Source organism: Agelaius tricolor, unplaced genomic scaffold, assembly GCF_023055355.1.
Source record: "Agelaius tricolor isolate 1412-34295 unplaced genomic scaffold, bAgeTri1.0.p SCAF_6, whole genome shotgun sequence".
NCBI classification, from domain to species: Eukaryota; Metazoa; Chordata; class Aves; order Passeriformes; family Icteridae; genus Agelaius; species Agelaius tricolor.
In genome coordinates this window covers 24,297,623-24,311,691 of record NW_027269266.1, presented here as the reverse complement: position 1 = coordinate 24,311,691, position 14,069 = coordinate 24,297,623, and the positions used below count along the sequence as shown (strand labels likewise).

Sequence of the window (14,069 nt, the reverse complement as noted above, 5' to 3'; positions counted from 1 at the left end):
ACCGGATGACATTCTTCTGGGTAAATATACTAAAGAATAAAACAATGTCAGAAACAATGCTAGAAATAAAAATATATAGAACCTGCTCAGCTCTTTTTGACTTCACAGACGACTAAGTTGCTCAGACCACAGGCTATGAATACGACATACCCATACATACATATTCTTTCACAGTCATCAGAAATGCTCACTACTTCTTTCCTGTGTAAGCTATCAATAGCCAGTTCTCTCAAAGAAAATCAAGCTAAAATGTAATGAAATATCCCAGCCACCTTATAAAAATGGAAGTATTTATCAAGCTAAAGACCCCAGTTTACAGTCGAAGAAATCAATGGCAAAGTTCTTCTGAGCTGACTGGTTTTGAATCAACATGCAAGTTTCTTGTGGAAGAATAAATAAAGCTACATTTTTTGCTTTACATGGTCATTATTCCAGTGCATTTTTCTTCTGAAAGAAAAAAAAAAAAAAAGAATCTGCAGTAGTCTGCAAAACATGTACATCAATAGTGCAGTTAGACTTCAACTTTAGACCTCAAATATACTTCTGCAAAATAGCCACACATGGCTTTCTGAGACATGTCACCATTTGCATCTCTTTGTAGCTCTAGACAGCAGTAAGGGTGTTGTCTGGATGCCTCAAAAACATATTTACAGGAGGAAAAAAAAAACATGTGAATTATCTATTTGAAAATCCTAACTTTAATTTAATTTCATAGATAACGGTATTTTTGTAGACTATTTCTTCAGAAGCTGGAGCAGTAGTCAGAATGAGTCACAAATCATGACTCAAAAAATTAAAATAATCCAAAAATAATTATTATCTCATAATTATAGGAATTTTTCTCATTAATTATTATCCAATAATAATAAAGACAATATTTTTAGGATAAGGGATAGTATCAAGTGTACTACTTGGTTATAGAAAAATATTGTAATAGATCCTAAGTAGTCTAGAGGTAAATTCAGCAGATTCTTGGCAAAAACATTACTCTGTAATATTTTTGAAGACATGGATGTGTTATCATTTCCTCCATGGAAGAAGTTCTATATCCCAAAAAAAGAAATGCAAAAACCATACTGCATTCACCTTCTCCTAGCTCAGTAAAGCACTGAAGCATATGTGACAAGTGTTCTGACTTCAGTTGAGATTGTGTTTTGCTTCTAGAAAGTAGTTGCAAGCTATTGGCCTTCACTCTGAAGTGTCTGCTACAACACTGCAATTTCAGAATATCCTATAAATTGTGGAGAACAAAAACAGCACCTCCTCTAATGTACTTAGTCATACATTTCCATATTCATTTGAGTTGTGTTACACTGGAAGACTGAACCATATAATTACAATCTGCTAATCCATACAATAACTTTTCCAAGACTCACAGTCTGCTCTAGCTAGCAAATTTTCAGCACATTTAAGAGATAAATACAATCTATATTCCAATACATTTGTAATCCTGTGGGATGGTACCTTACAGGAATGACTTGTGCTAGCACAGAGAGCAGGGCTGCTCACAGAGGAAGAAGGCACACAGCAAGAGGTCCCACTGAGTCAGCACAGATAGAAGCTAAAGAGATAGATAATGATTCACACATACCACAGTCTTGTCAAGGACCAGATAGTATTGTTTTTTACCCACTCTGAGTGACCACTCCCAGATGCAATTCCACTAAAAGTATCAATGCACTTCCCTCTGCTTGCAACACGTACTACACTGCCACCTGCTACAAGCAAGTCAGCTAAGCAAATGTGATGGTTTGTGGAAGCAGGGAGGAGAGAAAAGCAGGAATATAAAATGTGGACATTATCAAGTATTATCCATTGCAGATGAAGGCAGCAGGATGGAGTCCATCTTTTTAAATGGTGAAGGTTTTCATGAACTATTTATTATGCACATCTTTTATGTCACATTTCTGTAGTCTTTCTTATCTTCCCCATCCTTAAAGATCTGTTCACTCAGCAATTGTCCTCCACAGAGCTACAGTATTATTGCTATGTTTAACCTATCAGTATTTCTTACAAAATCTTCTCGAGGTGCAAAGCATTCCCCACATAAACATTAAGAAAAATCTCTATGTAATACAGAGTAGTTGCAGTAAGTGACAGCAGAAATTAGTCTAAATTAGAGTCAAATTGCAAACTAACATTCTGATTTTAAGCACACGAATATTTTACAATACTGTTATTGACAGTGCAATAAGCATGAGGACACAGTTTTAACATTATTCCTATTTTAAGTCTATGTCTTCTTTTGCAAGACCTCAAATGCTATGCATGAGAATGTAAATATAAAAAGCAGTCCATTAATTTTATATGAGCAGTTTTATATACCTGAAGGCCTATGACAACATTTCTTGACAAAATAGCCTAGCAGAAGGACTATTTTTCTAAAGTTCAATCAAGAATAGCTTATAAAAATGACTGTGCTGATAAATATTATGGTACAGGTGGTCTGAACTACCCATAACAGAAATTCCATTAGCTAAAATCTTTTAAGAGCTGCCAATTACACTTTCAATTTGAAGTGGTATCTGAATAGTGACAAGCAATTCCCAGAAACAGAAATGGTCTCCTTAATCTTCAACATAAACAGAATCTGTCCTCCTCACACAAGTAAACAAACCATTGATTTACATGGAATCCTCTCTTGTATTACACTGCAGGATCAGGGCATAGGATCTGCAGCAGGGGAGTCTTTGTTTATCCACAGTGTTCTCAATACATGGCCAGAATGTTTCTCGTTTTCTATTTTTACTTTTACCCGGTAGCTCACATGCACCTCTAAAACGAGTGCAGGAAATATTGTGCCAGCTGAAAGTTAACTCACACATAATGCAAGGCTGACATAGGGCAGGGGAAGGGGAAAGAGGATCATAAAACACTGGTCACTAATCATTGGTAATCCTACTCCTGTTATTTCAAAGCATGTTCCAACTAGGAAGGTAAGAAGTACCTTTTAATTTTCAGCTGAGGATACTGTACTGATTAGATTTAAGTGACTCTCTACTTTTCTTTCTAAATAAAAAAATATAATTCTAATGTCTCATATATTACTGTAATATTAATAATTAATATATTTATATATATATATATTGTATCTATTATAATTACATGCCTTTCCAAGAACCAAGGTTATTAGATAACTTTCCTACTATTATTTTGTCTGTCAGCTCTGCTTCTAAAACAAGTCTGCTGCACAGCTATCACCAAATTTTCAAAAGCCCAGCAAAATAAGAGCATTCACAAGTGCTCTTGTGCACACAATAACCAGGTTACCCACACAAAGAAACAACCAGGCTCTTTGTTCTTTTGGTTTTTGTGTCAAGTCTGGGTTAGAATATGAAATTTGAGGAAAAGAGGGCACTAATGTCATAATCATTTGGTAGGCCTAGTTTGTCTCCCTTCAACAGCCTGCAGATCTGGAAAGAGCAGATCATCTTTGCATGCACTGGTCAGTCTGTCATCAAAGTGATCAAACAGATTAACAGGAGAGGTGATAACCCAGAGGACACTGGCAAAACTAACTTGTGAACGGACAGGACCAAGACCAACTACTGGACAAAAATTTTTTGAGCAGATACAGGGGGTAAGGTAGAAAATACTACTAAATCTCTCCTCAGAGAGGAAAAGACAAGGCAGCGGGAGAGATGATGCAGTGTGCAAGGCAGATGAACGTCCCTGAGACATTTGTCACCGGCTGGACGGTGAGACATTGACATTAATGAGGGTGGCATTTGGAAGATAAAAGCAGTATCTCTGCAGCAGACAATGCAGTTGTGAGACGCCACGCACAGGGATATGGTGTAATCAAAAGGGACTGGAGAATGTTCACATCCAGCAAAAGCATCACAATCACAACTGGTATTCATGGGAGAATATGGATCAGGAATAAATGGCTTATGGTTTTGTCTGGAAGGCTGGTGGAGATTGTGGGTTATTTTACCTCTCAGCCCAGTCAATTCCCATCACATTCCTTTATTGAAGGACTCTTCATCAGTCATTCACTTACACCTGCCTTGCCAAAAGTCACTGTTTCATTGACAAGTGCTTTTCAGGCAGTAGAGCTCTAGAGGATAGCTCTGTTGATAGTAAGTGGGATTTACAGGGGTGGAGGCAGTTGCCTGTGATTATCTCCTCGTGAAAGCAAGTGGAGGGCTGGGTGATACCCTGAGCACTGTCTGCCAGGACACAGGCAATCAGTTGAAGGCAGCAAGATCTGGCTGCCCCTCACAGGTGCCTCAGAGTGCCACTACCTCCAAAAATGACATCAGCTATGTCTGAGAGACACTCCTGCCCCGACCCATAGGATTAAAAAAGTCATTGTTAATTAATAACTCCCTGTTCTCATGTCTCAGTGTCAGCCATGTCTCAGATCTCATTTTTTACTCCAGTGCTTTTGGATATCTCTGGTGTCTCTCCAAAAGGAGAGGATGCCATGGTCCTGGGATAGAATGAGACAAACCTGAGCATCTCAGAACAGCTTTCCTATCCTCAGATTCATTCTACCACCCCTGCTCCACCGTATACTCATGTATTGTCCCTCTGACCAGCTTTTCCTCAGAAAACAAAGCTACCATTTCACCACTGAGTGAAAGACAGTCAGCAGCAACAGTAAACAAATACATCGATCTGCTGGTCCACCCGTCCCCTCCTTCCTTCAGGAAAACTGGCACAGAGCGCCAAGCCCCAACTCCAGAGCGTGTTGAGGATGAGGTCTAAGCAGCAGCAGCCCAAAATATTGAGTAACCCGGGACGGGGCACCTTGAGAGCGAGTAGCGGCGGTGCGGGCCGGGGCCGGGGCCGGGCCGGGCGCTGTCCGTGGTGCTGCCGGCCCAGGCGCTGTCCGTGGTGCTGCCGGCCCAGGCGCTGTCCGTGGTGCTGCCCCATCCCGGGCTCTCTCCAGGGCGCTGCCTCATCCCGGGCTTTCTCCAGGGCGCTGCCCCATCCCGGGCTCTCTCCAGGGCACTCCCCTCTCCCGGGCTCTCTCCAGGGCTCTCCCCCATCCCGGGCTCTCTCCAGGGCGCTGCCCCATCCCGGGCTCTCTCCAGGGTGCTGCCCCATCCCGGGCTCTCTCCAGGGCGCTCCCCCATCCCGAGCTCTCTCCAGGGCTCTCCCCCATCCCGGGCTCTCTCCAGGGCGCTGCCCCATCCCGGGCTCTCTCCAGGGTGCTGCCGCACGGCGCTGCCGGCCCGGCCGAGGGGGCAGCGCCGGCCCCGGCCCGGCAGCGAAGGGGACACTCAGGGCCAGCCCTCTCTCGGCCCCATTGCCAGAGCCTGCCCGCTCTCCCCGCAGCGCCTGCCCTCGCCGTCCACGGCTCGAAACACTCAGCATCTCCGACAGAGGGGGGAAAAAACCCACACTTTTAAAAATAAACAAATAAATAAATAGCACGTAGACTAATCGTACTCTGAAGAAAGTTTCAGATACGGATCCAGCAACGAAAGGGAAATAGGAAGCCAGTCTAACCCGATATGTGCTAAGGACAATTTCTTTCTGCTTCCTCGTTAATGCTTCATGCAAGGAGTGCAGCCCCACATGTGAAAGTAACAATGTCCCCGTCCTACTGCAGAGTTTTGAGAGCCTCCCTATTGTCCTTCAATACCGTCTCTCTGCTTTGATACAAAAAAATTGAAAGAGTATGGCAAAACGATAGAAGAAATCTGACTGAATCAATCACAATCAAGCCCAGCAAGACGGATTATGGGAAAAGAAGCTGTACTCTTGAGTAACGACCGGCGTCACAGTAGTTAAACTAGAACAGAAAAGCCTCTCGAAAAGTCAATTCTTATGTAGATGAGGTGACAAGAGAGATTTTCTCTCCCTTCGAGGGCTCACTGAATTCCTAATTCGCCCCTAGAAGCCCTAGAGGAATGAGGAAGAAAGGGTGGGAATACTGGGATTGCTAGTCGCAACAAATATTACCGTGATCTGGATTGTTGCCTAGAAATGCACTGAAAATTAGGGGATCCAATGCCATTGTCTCAGCCGAGCTATTTGTCCTGACCTTCGGCTTTGTCCATCCAGGCTGAACAAACTTCCTGCAATGAGCGTCGCCCCCGCTGTCTGCCAGCCACACAACTTTGATCTCTCTGGGTCACAGAGAGGGAAAGAGGATGAGAGGCAGTTTCCCCTCTGAAAAAGGGCACTCGCAGAAGTTTATACAACAGCCAGAAAAACGTAGTGTTAAACAATAAACTGGGAAATGTGCTGTCCTGTTAAACAGAGAGTAGTTTGCACAGCATTGAGAACCCGCCAATATATATCATATCAATAAAAAGGAGCTCTTCGAAAGCTTGCATAGTAATTGAGATTGGAGATCTTTTTTGATATGGGTTGGCATTTCCTCATATCAATCTGACAGAGCCAACTCAGGAAATTGCTGGTAATATTCATCTGGGGAGCACTTTCATTAAACGTAATTCATTCGACTTTCACAATAAATTGAGTGACATCCTTACAGCAGAACCTTTTTATCCTTGATGAAGTGCTTGCCAGCCTTTGGTTTTCCACTTTATTGTCACATTCCTTAAAGCAGAATCGTCAACATGTCAATCTGCTGCATGAAAAAATGCTAAAGCTGTATTTACAAAGCACCCAGGAGGTGGTTTAATGCTGACTTACAAGAAGAGCGAGCTGGGTGTTAAACTATCTGCTAAATCACATTAAAACTTCACCCAAATCCAGTCGGGAGAACAGAAGCCAATCCTAGGGAGGCTAGGATGGCTCACACATTCATTTTCTCCAAGTGCTGGCTATTCCGAGCAATTGGTTTCTTAACCTGCTTCAACGCACTTTCCAAGACGATTAGGAAACGGGTTTTTTGTTAATTAAAATGGCGGTTTAGAGATGCAGGGAAATATTAAAGAGGTTAAAATGGATACCTCTAGGTACCGTACCGACTTGGAAGATTTGGCTAGTCGAAGAGAGGCAGGAATTTGGATTACATTCAGGTACCTCCCCAGAAGGTGAAATCTATTCCAGATTGCTTTCTCCAACTATATACTGAATTAAAATAGTGTGTACTAAGCATCAGGAAAAAGAAAGTTCAGTGCAAGGAAACCCCTTCTAAAACTAGCACAGGTCTCTGGTGGTTAGGAAGCAGGGATGCCTGGAAAAGAATACACTATCCTCAGCTTGAAAAAAAAAAAAAAAATCAAGAGCGCAGGTAAGTTTGTTTCACCTACACGAGGTCGGGGTCCCGTTGTTATTCCCGTGTCTTACCTTCCGAAAGGGTATTTTTTTTCCCCTTACACCACCGCTACAGCGTCTCTCAAACTCGTCTAGAAAGAGGGAGCAGGAGCTTCTCAAGGCTACGTAAACTCCCCCGCACAAAAAGCCACTACTGTCCCTGCTCGCCAAGCACTCTCCCCCGTCCTCCCTCCCTTCGACGTCAATTTGAAAATTGAAAGAAATCGCTTATTTGGGGGGAAAAAAGCAATACCCGAATGCATTCACCACCAAATGCCTCTGAGAAAATACTGTGGGTGGTGATTACGATAGGACAATGCCTCCTGTCTCTTTTGTTTTCTGCCTATAGAGGTGTGGGTTTGTTTGTTGGGCTTTTTTTTTTCTTCCGTGACAAAGTAGGACACAATCAGCAACAATCTTTAAAAAGAAGGAAGAAAAAAAACCAACTTATCTTCGCCGGCACGTGATATTTCCTCACGTTCACCACAGCTTTCATTAACCGGGGTGAAATGACCGCAAACAGTGCGACGCGCAGTGAAATTAAATGTACACAAACTCCGGAGCCGCTCACCCCTTGTTTACCCCCTCAGCAAATACTGCACAAAGTGTGCCATCACTGAGGACAATTTTAAACCCCTGTTATTCACAACAATTTTGCAGGGAAGCTCCTCTCGGCTGTCAGAAGGCCTCCAAGCTACAGTGGCGGTGTGAAACAGACCTTAAAATCCCAGCCCGGCACGGGGGGGAGGTTAGCAGGCTGTTTCCAAAGCCCCTCTGCCAAAGCCATCGCCGTGTTTAACAAGGTGCCCCGTGAGCCCCGCAGTTCTGCTCCTCTGGCAAAGCGCCGTGCAGGAAAGCTCCCCCCGCGGAACAGCCTTCACCGCGGGGTGCAGAACCACCCCTCCTCTTGCCCTGGCGCTGCTTAAGTTCTGCACAGAGTTCAGCACTCTGCTACCCGGCTCCGGTGCGTATCCTAATTAAAGCCACCGGTGAATAAACACTTTGCTGGGGGAAGACGACAAGCCGGGCGGGGGATGAAGGGGGGGAGGGATCCTTACCCTAGCAGCATGCCACGCAAAATTCCGACTGATTTAATTCCGTACCCGCTGCTCCGGTGTAGGAGCACCTAAGAAATGAGCCGAAGTCTCTTCGAGCCGGGGTGATCCCGGCAAGAGAGGTGCACAAAAGTACCCACTCCGTGCTTGTGCGGTGCGGCGCGGTCTCCCCAGGGCGGGCGGGAGTCGAGCCTGTGACCGTGGCGGGGGTGAAATCCCGCCGTGAGCCAGCCCTTCGCCGCCCGGGGCTGCACGGGGCCCGGGAGCGCCGGGACGGGACGGGACGGGACGGGACGGGACGGGACGGGACGGGACGGGACGGGACGGGGCGAGCGCCCTTCGCCGCCGGGAGCTGCCGGGCACATCCCGCCGGGCCCCGCCGCACGGAGCGGCTCCGCAGCTGCCGGCACGAACGCGATCTGCCTCCTCCTTCCAGGGCCTGCTTGACCTGTCCCTCTGAGAAATAATACTCAGGATCCTTGCCGCCCTTCCTAACAGCCCGCGCGTTCTGTAGCCACTTCTACAGCTTGCTGCTTCCACACAGGGGGAGAAAAAATAAGGAAGAAATGAAAAGAAACAGCCTGGCCTTTTATTGTCCTGTGGTGTCGGACTGGAAGTTCACAGGCAGCTAGGCAGGAGGTACAACGAGAAGGTTGTAAAATCCCAGCATCCTTATAAACAGAACTCAATTCTAAGAGAGTCTGCAAGCTCCAGATGTTATTTTGGTTTTTTTCTTTATTCTTTACGTTCTTCCTCACGGACGATTTTGAGCTCAGCACTGTTAGTTAAGGAAACATCATCCATTAGAATCAGACTAAGATGCTTTTGAAAGAACAGCAGTGATGTGGAGTGTCGTGGTAAATGAGACCTAGTGTAGGTGTTTGAATAATTTCTGCAGCTTTCTAAAAGTAGAGAAAGAAAACAACTGCATGACTTTAAAGGTTAACTCCTAATTCTGACAAATAAGTACTAAGTTACCCATTTAGGCCAAAGGAAATGCACTACCATTGCAAATCAAATATAACATTTTCAATACACTGCACAGCTCAAAACAAGGAGAAAATGCACCTTGAAATGCACAACTAATGTTCTTTTCAATAAACATAATAAGGTGAACCATCTCCACCCCAGCAAAATTCCTACTCATTCAGATCGGCCACGATCTCTATAAATTTCAGGCAATAAGGCTGAATAGCATATGGCCCTACTAAAAGGGGAAGAAAAGCAGAAGCATTATTTGGTTTGGTTTTTTTTCCTTAATATTTCTTGCAAAGAGGTTTAACGGTGGAGGGGGAAAAATTAATTAAAAAACAAAAGAAAAAGAGCAGCGGTTTAGCAGTTTGCTGAGTGAAGAGAAATTACAAGGCAGTGTCCGTAAATGAGTGACTTCAAGGCAGCCCAGCCTCACTGCAGCTGTTCACTCTCCATGAACACCTCCTAATTCAGGCGAAGGGGAAACAGGCTATTGTCCCTCTCACCTATATTATTAACCCCTCTCAAAAAGGTTTTCTTTAACAAACTCGATAGGAAGCTGTTTGTGCTGCCATTTCATTTACCCTTCCTAACAGTTTGAGCATTGAAAATTTAATTCCTAATTGAAACTGCTTTTGTCCACGCGGAGCGACGTGCACATATGGATAGGCACAACAAAGTGCTGCACCTTGCTGCTTTGTGGCGCCGCATTAAAGCTTTAATCAAAACTTCATGCTTCGGTGCTAATAAACAGTTTGTTACCATGTGATGGCCTAATACAAACTTTCAGAGTCACTCCTGAAATACAGAGAATAGGGGGACATTGGCATAAACGTGGAAGAATCGAGTTAGAAAGAAGAATCGTGCTAGGGAAATCCTTTGGATCCTCCCCGACCGTTTTGGCAGAAGACACAGACCAGCTGAAGGGCGCATTCCCTCCCCCTAGCTCGCCTTTTATTCCCGATTTTTTTTTTCTGTGTCATATTTCGCATTGTTTCGAGGGAAACTTGAAAATCGTCTCCTTCACTCTGCAATGCCAAGTCCTCAGGAAAAAAAAAGTATTCAGGTAATGAAGTCTGTAACTAAACGGTAATTGAATCAGCATAATTTGCACACTGAATGGTTTTCAAATGCTCCCAGTTTACAATTAAAGGAGAATTAATGCGCTTGTTGTTCAGACTGCAGCGCATTAGAATAAATCCAGCACTGTTGTTGTAATGAGTCGAGAGCAGTTTAACTGCCAGCAAACACATTTAAAATTTAACACGACGTATCGATCTCGCTCCGGCTTTTTGATGGATTATTTGCCACGCGCTTTTCTCCCCATTTCCCCCCTCCACCCCCACCCCAGCTATAAAATTCGCAGGGAGGAGAGACGCCCGCGGCAGACGTGGCACCGCCCGGCGAGGGCAGGACCCCCGATGAGGGAGCCACGTCGGGCGGGCACGGAAGGGCCGGGAGGTGCCGGACCGGGCCGGGATTGGGCCGGGATTGGGCCGGGATTGGGCCGGGCCGGGCCGGGCGCGGCGGGCGCTGCGCGGGCGCGGTTGGAGCGCGCGCGGCCCCGCCTGCCCCCCCCCCCCCCCCCCCGCCCCGCCCGCGCCCCATTGGCTGCCCCGCGCGGGGCCGCGCGCGCTGCCCCACAGCGCCCCCGGGCGGCGCCACCGCCACAGCGCAGGGAGCGGCGGCGCGGGCAGCGCCCGCAGCCCGGGAACCGGAGCCGGAGCCGGAGCCGCAGCCGCAGCCGCAGCCGGAGCCCGAGCTCGAGCCCGAGAGCCGGAGCCGGAGCCCGGGAGCCGGACCGGAGCCCGAGAGCCGGAGCCGGGCCGTCGCCGTCACCACCCCCCGCACGGGCGCCGGTGTGCTTCTCTCGGCAGCGCTCCTGGAAAAAGGTCTTTTCCCTCCCCCGTAGCCATGGGGATGAGCTGCCGCCAAGCGTTTGCCTGCTTAACGCATCACAAGCGAGAGAGGATGCGGACTGCAAAAGGGCAGTCTGCCTGGGTTTTGTTCCTTGCAATCGTAGCGGGAATAAAGTGTATGTGCGTGTGTGAAAGGAGATAACGCCGATGTTTACTCGTGTTCCCGCGGTAATCTTAAAGGAGATTTGCTACGAAAGTCAATGACACTTGTCGCGGAAAATACTATCTGTGCTGGCCGCCGAGTGCCCGCCCGCCTGTGCCGCACCGCCCGTAGGGGCACACCGCGGGGTTCCCTTCCGGAGGGGCTCCCACCCTCAGGAGGGAGCGGAGGGCACGAAGTTGCCTCCATCCCACAGCCTGGCCGGGCGCCCCCGCGGCGGTGCTCTGGTGCCCGCGCAGACACCCAGGGACCGGTCCGGGAGGCAGCACCGGGGGACGCGGCCCAGGAGACCCCGACCCTGCTCTGGCCCGGCGGAGCGCCCCTTCCCCGCGGAGGAGTTACAGGTCTGCGCCCCCACTCCTCGCACCCCGCCGGATTTCCCGGCCGGGACCCGCACCGCCCCGGCCCCGGGAGGACGGGGCAGGGCTGGCTGCGGCGTGCAAGTAGTTGCCGTGAGTTTGCTCGTTCTCCGCCAGGCTGGCGCCCTCCTCCCCGACGAGCTTCCCCATGCCCGGCCCGTGACAGGGGCCGGGGACACTCACCAGGTAGAGAGTGGGCTGCAGCAGAAGGACCGCGTACCAGTACACAGCCTGCATCCTCGCCGCTCAAACTTCCCCCGCGCTGCTTTCGCTGCCTCTTTGTTCCTTCCAGAACATAGATCCACCTGACATCCACTTTACAGAACAAGCAGAGCTCTCACCAGCCTAGACAAAAACGAAATTATAGATCCCATGACCACAAGACAAGGTTAGGCTCAGCACAAGGGGGGAAGAGAGGTGTATAGGGAAAGGGGTGGCGCGGGGGGGCGGCGGCGGGAGAGAAGGAGGAGATGGGGTGTGTGAATGGGGGTGGGCGAAACAAAAAACGATTAAAATCGAGTTAATCCATCGTCAGAGCAAAGTGATCGCACGGTCCGAGGTGGCGGCAGACCGCCTACAGGTAGCGCTCCCCGGCGCTCAGTCCTTTCACTGGGCGGGAGAGCCCCGTGGTGTAGGCTGGGACGGCCCGGGGGTGCCACTGCCAGCCCTGCCTGTCTGTGTGCCCCCGGCGGGGACCGGGCGGCAGCCGCCCGCCGGTTGGCTGCGGAGCCCCGGCAGCGAGCTAGGGAACGGAGCGGGGAGAAGGCGACAGCGGACGCTGGGGTCGTGGCTCCGGATGCTTGCGGGCGCTTAAAGCCGAGGCAGAGAGCTTCGCCTTCGGGACGCCCGAGCAGGATCTGCTTACCCCTGCAAGCGCCCACCTCCCTCTGCCGCTCCTAAAGGCGCGCCGTGCCCTGCCCCGGGCCGGGACCGCGCCCCGGGGCGCCCCGACGGGCGAGGACCCCCATCCCCGGCCCCAGCCCTTCTCCGCCCCCGCGGCCCGCGGACAGCCCCGCCGCCGCGGGGGGGCCGCGCTGGGGATACGTACGGCGTGGGGGATCCGACGGCGGACGGGGCTCCGCGGGACGCTCCATGGGCGAGCCTAGAGGGGCCGAGTGCCGCGGCGCAGCCCACCACCCCTGCGCATCTCCTGGCCGCGCTCCGCGCCGAGGTGTCCCGCGGCCGCTGTGCATCCAGCGCAGGCACTGTCAGGGCGGCGGGGCGGCTGGCAGGCTCTCCCCCCCTTGCCTCCCCTTCTCCGCACACGGCCGCGCTCTGGATCCGCCGAGCAGGACACTTACGGGAGGAGGGAGCTGCCCGGGCTGCCCGCTCGCCTTCGGCGGGGGGCGCGGGCAGGAGCGGCGGCACCGGCGCTCCGGGGCGTCCAGAGCGATTTGTCTCTATTAAAAATGACTTATTGGCGAGTGAGCGGCGAGCGCCTGCTATTTAACTTCAGATAAAATCTATCTGCAAAGACCTTGGCCGATCATCTTAAAATAAAGCGCTGGAGCCGAGCACTGTCCGAGGCTCACTGCTTGGGGAAAGAGAAAGAGCAGCGGAGGGGGGAGGAGGGGGGGGCTTGCTTGGCGAGGGGGGAAGGGAGGAGGGAGGAAGGGGAGTTTAGCGGCGTCCCATCCTCTCCGCTGAACGGGGTGATGAATTAGAGCCCTCCCCGGGCGGCGCGATCTGCCTTGCGCTGCCCGCCCTGCCCACCCTGCCCGCGCTGCTGCCCGCCGTGTGTCCTGCCCCGTTCCTGCTGCCTGCCCTGTCCCTGCTGCCCGCCGTGTGTCCTGCCCTGTCCCTGCTGCCTGCCCTGTCCCTGCTGCCTGCCGTGTGTGCTGCCCTGTCCCTGCTGCCTGCCCTAGCCGCCCTGCTGCCTGCCTCTGCCCGGGAGCGGCGCTGCCCTCCCTGCCCTCCCTGCTGCCCGCGCTGCTGCCTGGGCACAGCCCTTTCCCTCTCTGCCTGCCCGCGGGAGCCGGCTGTCCGCCTTAAAGGAGCATGGCAGAACATCTTCTTCCTCTTTCTTCCCTCTCATTTTAGTTTTTCCGCCTCCCTCGGCGGTGTCCCGTGCACCGACAGTGCTGCTCCGCCTGGGAAGTCAGCGGGCGCCCGCCAGCTGACGGAGGTGGCAGGATCGCGGAGCCCAGAAGGGTGACGGCTGCGGGAGCCAGGCTCCAGGATGGAAGGGTGGCTTCTCCCTCGCTAGCAGGAACCTGTAGCTGGACAGCCCCTCGGAGTGAGGCTGGAAAGCTCACCCCTGTCGGGTGCTGTGGCTTATCCTGCCAGCTGTCATACAAATGGAAAGGTCTCACCGACCTGTTTTTGCTTCTACTTTGCAAAGAATCCTATGGATGTTTTTCATACACCCTTCCATCCTCCTAAACGGTATCATTACTAGTGTGACATTGGGACAGGGTGAAGG

At 50.5% G+C, this 14,069-nt stretch overlaps 1 protein-coding gene across 3 annotated transcripts in view; it reads right to left on the bottom strand.

The window, feature by feature from the left end:
• The window catches only part of NXPH1 (neurexophilin 1), a 137,855-nt gene extending 124,631 nt beyond the window's left edge, over positions 1–13,224 (bottom strand). Inside the window, exons 1-2 of one of the 3 annotated variants that reach the window (XM_071429067.1) lie at positions 12,696–13,224; positions 11,831–11,992 (exon numbers count right to left, since the gene is read on the bottom strand). In XM_071429067.1, the coding sequence (XP_071285168.1) occupies positions 11,831–11,884 (54 nt within the window). In that variant the 5' untranslated portion in view covers positions 11,885–11,992; positions 12,696–13,224. Of the gene's footprint in view, positions 1–11,830; positions 11,993–12,512; positions 12,655–12,695 lie in introns of those variants that run through there. The other 2 variants (XM_071429069.1, XM_071429070.1) reach the window with 2 other exon arrangements.
• Positions 13,225–14,069: the final 845 nt, after the last annotated feature.